The following is an 11,843-nucleotide window of genomic DNA, read 5'->3' on the forward strand; positions in this document are numbered from 1 at the left end:
TATAGTAATCGCAAAAAAATCGAAAATGAAGATGTTTATATATCTTTACGTTTCAGAGGTTTCTGAATATTTTGGCATACCTTAGAAAAAATGGATGTATGTGTATGTGTGGGCGTGTGTGTATGTGTGTGCAGAAACAACTTTTCGTCGACGCTTTCGGGAACACGGATGAAGCGATTTGAGTAATTCAAAAAACATTCGATTCGTATACATAAGGAGACGTGCTGATTGAATGCAATTGAAATGCAAGAATGCATTTCACGGTTATAAAATTTTATGCCAAGTTTTATAGTTCTTTTATGTTCATATAGATATATAGAAATAAAATAAAATATTCTATGTTTTATTATATTTATTTGTACTAAATATCTCTCTGAATTGTAACATCAATGGAATTGACAGAGTTATTAGCAACGTTTCTAAAAATTCATAAACCACAAATGTTATGTTTAGAATAATTATGTAAATTTAAATTACAAAATATTTACATTATATTACGCTTCATTTGATCTTCATCTGTTAAAGTTTAATTAATAAACATGTTCTCCAATAATACAATTAATCACGAGGTGAAAATCTCTTTTTGGCGAAGGCAGGTCTAGCCGTTCCGAAGATATAGGGCAAAAAGTGCCAAAAACGGTAACACTGTTTTTAAGAGAACGGAACGTCCGATTTGAATAATTCAAAAAACATTTCACTTGTATTAACAAGATGAAGAACTGATCAAATTTTCATGAAGGCAGGTCTAGCGGTTTCGGAGATCTAGTAAAAACAAAAGCCATCTGGCGGTCAAAAATGATCATTAGACATATGCACATCAAATTGTCACACATTTTATAGAGATTTTAACAATAAGTATAAACTTTGTTTACATTCCTATGGGTTCCGTACCACTATTTATCCGTTAGACGGCGACGCGGCGCTTACTACGCGCTTTGATATTTTGTCTCTATGCGGTTAAAGCAGTGAGATTGCTTTGAAAAAAGTTCAGAATTTTCAAAATATTTCAAAATAAGTTTTTCTTCAAGTCTTTTTTTTTTCAAAAAAAAGTATATATTTGTCAAAAATTTATAGTTTCTCAAAAATCTAATTTTTTCAGAGTAAATTTTTTTCAAAAATGTTAATCCTTTTCAAAAAATATAATTTTTGGTACGGAAAGTTCCAGCAATTTGCCTTAAGGCACGATGCCATGCGCCCTACTAGTCATAGATAAGTAAACATAAAATAGTTCACTTTAAGCCACTAGTTTTTAAATTCATAAATGTCTAGATTTGTATTTACACAAGTCGCAAATTTTTCCCGATCTAGTCTCGTTTCAAAGATGGCCGCCATAATAAATTAAAATGGCGTCGATCTGTCAAACAATGTTTATTTATAAAGAAACAAAAATGTATGAAGACACAAATTAAATCTAAACTCTATTTATTTATAGCATAGTATATATTATATAACACATACCAAATATTTATATGTATATTTATTAACAATCGGCCTCCTTCAGAAGATATTACCCACCTATTGCGTTTAGCAAAAATTGTAAATAAGAAGATATGGCCGGGAATCTTGAACAAATTGTACAAGTAGTCCTACAGAAATCAGACAGAGGTTTAAAATTGTAAATAGAATAAGATATGGTCGGGAATCTTGAACAAATTGTACAAGTAGCCCTACAGAAATCAAACAAAGATTTAAAATTGTAAATAGAATAAGATATGGCCGGGAATCTTGAACAAATTGTACAAGTAGCCCTACAGAAATCAGACAGAGATTTAAAATTGTAAATAGAATAAGATATGGCTGGGAATCTTGAACAAATTGTACAAGTAGCCCTACAGAAATCAGGCAGAGATTTGAAATTGTAAATAGAATCAGATATGGCCGGGAATCTTGAACAAATTGTACAAGTAGCCTTACAGAATTCGGACAAAGATTTAAATTGTATTACTATCACTGGTGAAGTATTAGAATTTGATCCTGGTGATATAAAAGCTGAGATTGTCGCCAACAATGGATTTGAACCTGAGATTACCCTCCAACAAGAAGAAGTAGAGTACAAATGTGCAAAATGTTCCTTCACAACGTTTCTGGTTTTTGAATTTGAGTTGCATGCTAAAAATTGTATTATTAAACAAGAGGATTATGAAAATGAGCACCTGCGTTGTAAGTTTTGTAATAAAGTCTTCAAGCAATTAGGTTGGTTGAATAGTCACTTGGTAAGTCACTCGACAGAGAGGCGTTATAAATGTGATATCTGTGATAAGGCGTTTAAACGAAGAAACAATTTAAATGAACACAAAAAAATACATAATAAAGAACCTGCTGAAGTTATTTATAACAATCCTGATATTGAAATTGAGCCTGAAGTCACACTGGAACAAGAAGATACAGAGTATAAATGTGAAAACTGTGATTTTATAACTTTTTTAACCTACGAATACGAATCTCATATTAAAAAATGCATGGTTAAGTCTGAAACGGTTGAATATAATCCTGATGAGGGCCCTCACAAATGTATGGTTTGCAATAAAGGTTTTAAACATTTAGGAATGTTACACAGTCATTTAGTAAGTCACTCCACAGTCCGACAATATAAATGTGATCAATGCGGGAAAGGCTTTAAGCGTAGGAATAACTTAAACGAACATATAAAAATACACAGTAAAGAAACCCCCCACGAGTGTTTTGTTTGTGCAAAACGTTTCAAACAACCTAGAGACTTGTTAAGGCACATGGAAACCCATACTGATGAAAAGCGATACAAATGTGATTTATGTGAAAAAACATTTAAATTCAAAAATCTTCTCACCAGGCACGTGCGGACACATTCTGAGGATAAGCCTCACGAATGCCCCGTGTGCAGACGTGCATTTACCCATCACAGTTATTTATTACATCATATCAAAAGCCACTCTGAAGACCGTAACTATAAATGCACTGTTTGTGATAAAGCGTTTAAATTAAGGAGCACCTTGGGGCACCACATGAAAATACACACAGGAGAACGTGCACACGAGTGTCAAATCTGCCACAAAAGGTTTACTTTATCCGGTCATCTGGTGCTCCACATGGATTCCCATTCTTTAGAAAAAAAATACAAGTGTGAGTTGTGCGGGAAGGCTTTTAAAGGACGAACCGGTTTAGTGTATCATATTGATACGCACTCCGAAGAAAAAAAACATAAGTGTCATATTTGTGATAAAAGGTTCCAGGGACGAGCAGGTCTTGTTTACCATATGGAGACTCATTCTACGATAAAACAGAAGTGTAAAATTTGTTTAAAAGAATTTGTACATATAAGCGATATGGCTAGGCATATAAAAATATTACACTCGAATGATAAACAGTTTAAATGCAGTATTTGTCAGACTTCTTTCTTCGATGAAGAAAGTTTGACTGAACATATGACTATACATGAAGAGAATATAGATGTACCGAGTGCACCAGTGTTAACAGAAGCTGTTCCTGGTGCACATTTTTTAAATGGATGTTGATAATTTAATTGATAAATGATGTTTTGTAAATATTAATGTTTTAATTGTAAATATATTGACCCTTAATTTATAAATAGAGATCTACTTAATTTAAATATGCATTCTTATTCATTTTCTTGATGTTGAAACATGTTTAAATTGATAAAATTAAACTAGTGGTGTATGGCACCTTGCCTTAAGGCAATTTTCTGGTACCGTAACGAAATATTCAAAGAATACTAAGTCTTTTCAAATATATTATTGTAAATACTGTAACTTTCATTTTAGGTATTTTATAGACAAAATATAAGAGTGTATAAATTGGATTACAATGTTTATACCAGTTTACATTAAAAGTAAACAAACAAAACTTAATCAAGAGTTAGAATGAAGAACCTTATCTCATATATCTAAGAATTGTACGAACTGAATTTCAAAGTTAAAATTATTTATTTCAAGTACATAAGTGAGTAAGGACTTTATCTCATATTTTTAAGATTTATATGAACTGAATTGCAAAGTTGAAATTAATTATTTCAAGTAAATAAGTGAGTAAGGACCTTATCTCATGTTTCTAAGAATGATATAAACTGAATTGCAAAGTTAAAAAATATTATTTAAAGTAAAGGCCTTATCCTATATTTCTAAAAATTATATAAACTGAATTGCAAATTTAAAATTATTTATTTCAAGTATATAAGTGAGTATATAAGTATATAAGGACCTTATCTCATATTTCTAAGAAGTATATAAACTGAATTGCAAAGTTATAACTATTCATTTCAAGTAAGGACCTTATCCCATATTTTTAAGAACCATATAAACTGAATTGCAAAGTTAAAATTATCTATTTCAACTACATAAGCGAGTAAGGACCTTATCTCATATTTTCAAAAATTATATATACTAAATTGCAAAGTTAAAATTATTTATTTCAAGTACATAAGTGAGCAAGGATCTTATCTCATATTCCTAAGATTTATATAAACTGAATTGCAAAGTTAATAATATTTATTTTAAGTGCTTAAGTGAATAAGGACCTTATCTCATATTTTTAAGAATTATATAAACTGACTTACATAGGCAAAATTATTAATTTCAAGTATGTAAGAGGGCTTTAGAATTCAAACTAAAATCCGAATTATTTTTTGAAAAAGAAATAAAGAAATATATTTTATTGCTTTCCCCAAAAGCAATCATTTGGTCAATACAAGCAAAATGTTTTTTGAATCATTCAAACCGGACGCTTCGTTCTCTCAGAAACTACAATATTTTGCACATCTAGGCTTCTTGTCTCCGAAACAGCTAGACCTGTCTTTGCCGAAAACTAATCACCACTTTTCCCCATCACTACGAATTGAATGTTTTTTGAATCATTCAAATCGGAAGATCTGTTCTCTTTACGTTTCAGCGGTTTCTGAACATTTTGACATACCTTAGAAAAAATAGATGTGTGTGTGTGTGTATGGATACAGTTTTTCGTCGATGTTTTCGGGAGCACCGGTCAACCGATCTGAATTATTCAAAACTAAACGACATAATTTCAGCATGCCCAATACAGTCGACTTATTTTGTTCTTTATTTCTCTCTTGTTATCTTTCTCTCTCTTTTCAACTTTTTCCATTTGATTTTTATTGATGAGGAGGACGAGCTGATTAGTTTTTGGCAAAAGTCAGTCCAGCCGTTTCGGAGATACAAAGCAAAGAGTGCAGAAAATGAAAATCGCGTTTTTGAAAGTACGAAGCATCCGATTTGAATTATTCAAAAAACATTCAATTTGTAATGATTGGGAGAAGTGGTCATTAGTTCTTGGCAAAGATAGGTCCAGCCTTTTCGGAGAAACGGAGCTAAATGTGAAAAAGATAGCAATTTTTGAGAGAACAGAGCATCGGATTTGAATGATTCAAAAAACCTTTTGCTTGTATTGATGAAACGACTTTTGGGAAAAGAATTTTTTTTTTAATTTCAATTTTTTTTTTCAATTTTGAATATCAAAAATAATTCGGATTTTAGTTTTTATTATAGCTAAAATTTCAAAGCTCACTTATATACTTGAGATAAATAATTTAAACTTTGCAATTCAGTTTACATGATTCTTAGAAATATGAGATAAGGTCCTTTATTCTAACACCACTTGATCAAGTTTTGCTTATTTATATGTAAACATATATAAACGTCGTCATCCAATTTATAAGCTCTTACATTTTGTCTATAAAATACGAATAATGAAAGTTACAATATTTATAATATATTTGAAAACGTTTAATATTTTTTGAATATTTCATTACGGTATAGGAAGTTTCAGCAATTTGCCTTAAGACACGATGCCATACACTGCTAGTTTATTTATTTAAATGTTTTACTTCATTTTTTGTTTTAAAACTATGTGTATATTTTATTTGGTGCTTCTCATTTTTATGTGTTTTGATTGAATTATTTGTATGCACTGAAGATGGGTCAGAACAAGATTCAAAACGTATGCTATTCTAATAAAGTCGTTCTTCTTGATTGAATTCATCATCTTTATGTATTATATATATATATATATATATATATATATATAATAAACTATTTAAACTGCGTTTAGTATATTCTGTAACTTATATATTTCTTATATTTCATAATTTTAAAAAATAGATTTCAACATTCGTTAAAAACTCATGAAACTTTGTCAATCTTATAATTAAAAACTACATAATGATAATTACAAAAACAAAATAATCATGTCGTCTTATTTTGGCATCGTGATAACCGTTGCTTTCCAAATCGAAACCACTCAACAGCTGTTTGTACAAATATTGATTCGGTTAAATCTGGTATGTGGGTTATTAATGTATCTAAAAATAAATAAATATTAATAAATAATACTTGTATTATAATTAAATACATAAATAGGCCGATTCTGCCACCACATAACACACCAATTTTATGGCAAGGCCATGTTACGCTCCAACTTGCATACATTATGCTACTAAATACTGTCAAAATGTAATGTATTTGCTGTGAATTCAGGCGTTTTACACATAAACTGCAACGCCACTCCTATGTTATGAAGCTGGGTCAGAAAGACCCCGTCACCTACCTAAGATCGTTTTTTGGCCTTTGTGCGGTTTCTAGATTAGATTTTCTACCTGACAACCTGAGAAAAATGCCTGACTGCACAGCAACTACATGACCTTTGTCAATATTCAGTATAAAAAGTTCTTCATAACATGACCTTGCCATAACATTGGCCTGTTATGCAGCACAATCGGTCTATAAGACTATACAGTGGTGGTGCCCCGACATACGAGTTTCATTCATTCCCTAATCATGCTTGTATTTCGAAGCAATTGTTCCCATATTGAAATGTTATTATGTAATTTGTTTCTGAACTCTGGTTTTCGTTAGGTTTTTTGAATATTAAAAATAAATTTACAATTTATTAATTAACTTTTCATAGGATAAGTTCTAGTAATCACAAAAAAGATAAAAAATGATTGTTTTTGACATATCTTTACGTTTCAGAGGTTTCTGAACATTTTGACATACCTTAGATAAAATGAAAGTATGTGTGCGTGTGTGTGCATATGTATCTGTGCACTATGTATGTATATTTGGATACAAATTTTCGTCCAAGATTTCGAGAGCACAAATCTGCCGATATGAATGATTCCAAAAACATTCGATTTGTATTAATGCAGAGACGTGCTGATTAGTGTGTATATAGTATGTATGTATGCTTGGATACAATTTTTCGTCCACATTTTCGAGAGCACGGATCAACCGATTTGAATGATTAAAAAAACATTCGATTTGTATTAATGCGGAGACGTGCTGACTAGTATGTACTATGTATGTATGTTTGGATACAATTTTTCGTCGACGATTTCGAGAGCACGGTTCAACCGATTTAAATGATTCAAAAAACATTCGATTTGTATTGATGTGGAGACGTCCTGACTAGTATGTAGTATGTATGTATGCCTGAATACAATTTTTTGTCCACGATTTCAGGAGTATGTTTCAACCGATTTGAATGATTCAAAAAACATTCTATTTGTATTGATAACTAGTGTGTGTAGTATGTATGTATGTTTGGATACAATCTTTCGTCCACGATTTCGAAAACACGAATCAACCGATTTGTATGATTCAAAAAACATTCGATTTGTATTGATGGGGAGACGTGTTAATTAGTATGTATGTATGTTTGGATACAATTTTTCGTTCACGATTTCGAGAGCAAAGATCAACCGATTTGAATGATTCAAAAAACATTCGATTTGTATTGATGGGGAGACGGGCTGACTAGTTTTTAGCAAAAGCAGGTCCAATCGTTACAAAGATACTATAAAAATAAAAACTATTAATGCAGTTATAAAAGAACAAAATAAAAAATACCACAAAAATTACGACTAAAACAAATATTTAAACTAGTGGGGTACATGGCATCGTGCCTTAAGGAAAATTGCTGGAACTTCGCGCACCGTAATTAAAAATCTTGGTACGAAACCCAAAAAAATTTACACCAAATTTGTACACATTATTAAAATCTCTATAAAATATCTGATAATGTGATGTGCATATGTCCAATAAACATTTTTGACCGCCAAATAACATTTTTTTAACTTATTTTTATTGAGAGTCCATCCAGGCCAAAATGTTCAGAAACCTTTGAAACGTAAAGATATATAAAAAATTTCATTTTCGATTTTTTGCGTTTACTATAACTAGCCCTACGGGAAGTTAATAAATATATATTAAAAAAAAAACAAAATTTTCCAAAAAGGCCAGTTGTTTTCAAATTTTTCAAAAATCTACTTTTCATATCCCGAATTTTGCTCGTATGTCAAAGCAACAAATCGCTCATTTGCCGGCTCGTATCTCGAAACCCTCGTAAGTTGGGATACCGCTGTATTTTACAAAAATTTATGTCTAGTAATCCTACCTTTAATTATTTTCATGGTCATCAAGTTATTAACAGCAAAATTATCTTTCCTTCCATACCAGGAACAGACCGCTGCCAATTCTCTAGAAAATACTTTTCTCAAGACATTCTTGATGTACTCACATTGTTTACGACCCCCAACTTTCATAACAAAGTTTTGCTGAAATCACATTAATTAACTTAGTAAAAAAAACATTACAATATGTATCTATTATTATTTACCAATTCGGCAACATATTCGTAATCCTTTAACATTTCTTCACAACATGTTATCTCCTCGACTGTCCCGAGTGGGAAGAAACTATCAAAAGTACTATTATTTGTTCCATTAGGAATAAGGGGCCCAGAACCTCTTAAATTCTCCATAATTTGGTCTAGTTTTGTATGAAACGTTGCATTCATTTTTATTATATGTTCTTCGAGCCTTGTTATTTTCTTTTCAAGTTTTCTACAACAGCATTCGGCTTCTGTTTGGGTTTCTTGCATTGAAAGTTCTTTTGATTTTGATGTTGTAGCTGAAGGGGCCATGAAGTGGTTTCCCATGTTGTCTAAAATATAATATGATGTAGAAATTTGGTGATGAAGATTTTGTAAATGAAGTAGACTCTTGGTAATTCAAGGATTAGGGATTTTCAGAAAAAGAAACATTTTGCAATCCAACAAGCAATGAATTTATAAACTAGCTGTAAGGGGCATTTTGTCCTGAGGCAAGTTACATGAACAATTTGTGTAAATAATTGATTTAATCAAATATAATTTGATTTTTTTATGCCTGTCTACTTATTAACTTCCCGAAGGAGAAGCTTATGTTTTCATAAAAAAATCCGATTCTCTAATTTTATGTCTTCCCGACGTTTCAAGTCATTCTGAATCGAATGAGACCAAATTTGGAAAAAGTGTGTGTGTATGCATGTGTGTGAACAGATTTTTTGCCGTAAATCGACATTTACTCAAAAACTGCTGGACCGATTTCAAAAATTTAAAAGCCATTCGATGTAACTTGATGAGGACTATCGTTTGTCAGTTTTAGGCTACGATCGGCCAAACCGTTTCTTTGTAAATAGCAGAAAAGTGAAAAATTTATCGTCCACGTTTTAGCCCGCAATTCTGAATCGATTTTAAAAATTTCAAAAACATTTTGCAAGAGAATCGTGCTGTTGGTAAAGATCAGCCGGGCCGTTTTCTTGTAATAAAGTGTTAAAAAAAATTTTTTTTGGCGATTTTTATGAATTTTTTTTGACGGTAGATACCATAGTCTTTTAGATCATACTAAAATATTACGGTCCTACGACAAGTCGTTTAATTTTAAAAATTCGTCAAAAATTTGCAAAAAATTAGTATCGTTATTTTTGGAGTTTGTCAAAATTAGACCTTTGATCGATGTTTTCTCAAAACTACCTGAACCGATTTCAGAAATTTAAAAACCATTTGATGTATCTCAATGAGGACTATCGTTTGTCAGTTTTGTGCGACGATCTGCCGAGCCGTTTCTGTGTAATTTGGAAAAAAGTGTTAAACTTTTCGTCCACATTTAAACTCATTACCGAATCGATTTTGAAAAATCAAAAACTGTTCAAAAGATATTAGTTGGGAATGATACTGATTAATTTTAGGTGAAAATCTATCGAGCCGTTTTCTAGTAATTAACTGTTTGAAAAAAAAAATTAAGCCGATTTTTATAGAACTTTTCTTGGCGATATACACCTAAGTCTGTTTTTACACGGTCTTTTTGTACACGGTTTTGATATAACACGGTTTCAAAATTGAATATTTTTAATTATTTTACACGATTTTATTCCATTTAGCACGATTTGAAATCTTATGTACTTAAATTTTTTTTTGTCAAATTTAATTTTTGCGAAGTATGTTCATATCACAAAAAAGTATTTATGAAAGAAAAAAGTCTGAAACCATCGATAGTTTGCGAACACTAGCTTAAAGATTTACGTGAATTCCCCTTTAGCGCGTACAAACAATTTTTAACTGGTCAAAGCAAATGTGAATAGCACTAATTTAGGGGAATTTCCTTTATGTGCATACAATAAAATTTACTGGTCAAAGCAATTGAAACGTGTTAATATTTTGTGAACTGTCAATGCCATAAGAGGTGTTTGGTAAAGAAATTTTTTGCAGGCAAATTTTCACTAATTTTAATAGGTTTTAGAGATTAGGAACAAATCACCCATTTTTGTATAAGATCAATATCTTTTTTTACACGTTTTTTTTTATCACGTGTACGGCTTCTTCTGGAACCAATCTACCGTGTAAAAACAGACTTAGGTGTATATCATGGTCTTATAGACCTTACTGAAATATTACGGCCTTACGACAAGTAGTTTAATTTTAGAACTTCATCAAAGTTTGAGAAAATGAGTAGTTTTTTTTTATGCTTGTTAAAATTAATATCAGACGATTTACTTGGCACAACGATAGAGTATTTGGTCTTAATGAACATACTAAACCAATAAAGTCTAACGAAAACTAGTTCAATCATAAAAATTGTTGATTTGTGAAAATTTGCTTCTAGAAAACACTCCGAGCTAACGTGTTCGTTCATTTTCAATTATGTGTAATAAATCCACTTGGAATACTTTTAATCACTCATAAATTAATTTATTTTTTATTGATTAATTAGATTATTTACACATATCAGGAAGTTCATGTAACTTGCCATAAGGCAAAATACCAATACCAACTAGTTCACCTATTCCCCTGTCTACTTATCTACCTGTCCACCTGTCTAATTACCTACCTGACAACTTTTATACTTATCTACCTATCTTACTTAATGCCTCTACGATGTTATAAAATGGTATATATAAATACATCAATGTTAGGATATGGTTAATTTAAATATTTGACATTAAAATCTCTCTCAACCCCAATTAGGGTCGTGACCCATAGTTTAAGAAACCCTGTTGTAGATGATACTAATCCTGATACATATATGCTCCATTTACAAATATGCTTACCGAGCATTTAAAGACATCAAATCAGTTGATGTGAATATTTTAAAGCCCATAATCTTCCACATATTTTGCATTCGTTACAGTTAAGGTGAACCAAATCAAATTACCAAGAATCTACCGGCAGTTATGACTAAATACTTACCACTTTCTTCATCTATCGTAAAAGCATCACAAGCCTTTCTTTTCCTGCAAACATTAACAGGATCTTGTGTTTCAATTTTACTTTACTAATTCTATCACTTTCCTTTAAAGATTCTTCTCCATCCACTTCCCTAGGGTGCTCTTCCACAATCACTTCAGTTTTCATGAATCTCTTAAAAGAAGTCTTTTCATCGTCCGAATAACCATCTGATTTAACATTTTCGAAAGCTTCGAATTCATTTTTCGAGAAGGTTTTATTGTTTTTCACACCCGAATAGGAATATTCAAGTGCTACGATATCAATGGAAGAAGCAATTTTTGCTTCGGACATTT

The 11,843-nt window shown here is 31.1% G+C and overlaps 2 protein-coding genes across 2 annotated transcripts; one reads left to right on the plus strand and one right to left on the minus strand.

Annotated features, from left to right (window-relative positions):
• The first annotated feature begins 1,874 nt into the window (after positions 1-1,874).
• On the plus strand, positions 1,875-3,491 carry LOC113391277 (zinc finger protein OZF-like). Its single transcript, XM_026627222.1, has one exon. The coding sequence runs from the start codon at positions 1,875-1,877 to the stop codon at positions 3,489-3,491; it is 1,617 nt and encodes a 538-aa protein (XP_026483007.1).
• Positions 3,492-6,191: 2,700 nt separating this feature from the next.
• Positions 6,192-11,637, minus strand: LOC113391278. The gene is made up of 4 exons (XM_026627223.1): positions 11,512-11,637; positions 8,623-8,948; positions 8,401-8,560; positions 6,192-6,307 (listed from the first exon to the last, which is right to left on the minus strand). The coding sequence occupies exons 2-4, from the start codon at positions 8,941-8,943 to the stop codon at positions 6,192-6,194; spliced, it is 597 nt and encodes a 198-aa protein (XP_026483008.1). The 5' UTR covers positions 8,944-8,948; positions 11,512-11,637.
• Between the last annotated feature and the right edge of the window lie 206 nt (positions 11,638-11,843).

This window comes from Ctenocephalides felis, unplaced genomic scaffold, assembly GCF_003426905.1.
Source record: "Ctenocephalides felis isolate EL2017-DRISC unplaced genomic scaffold, ASM342690v1 CF-g0.4_SCAFFOLD_00845, whole genome shotgun sequence".
Classification (NCBI taxonomy): domain Eukaryota; kingdom Metazoa; phylum Arthropoda; class Insecta; order Siphonaptera; family Pulicidae; genus Ctenocephalides; species Ctenocephalides felis.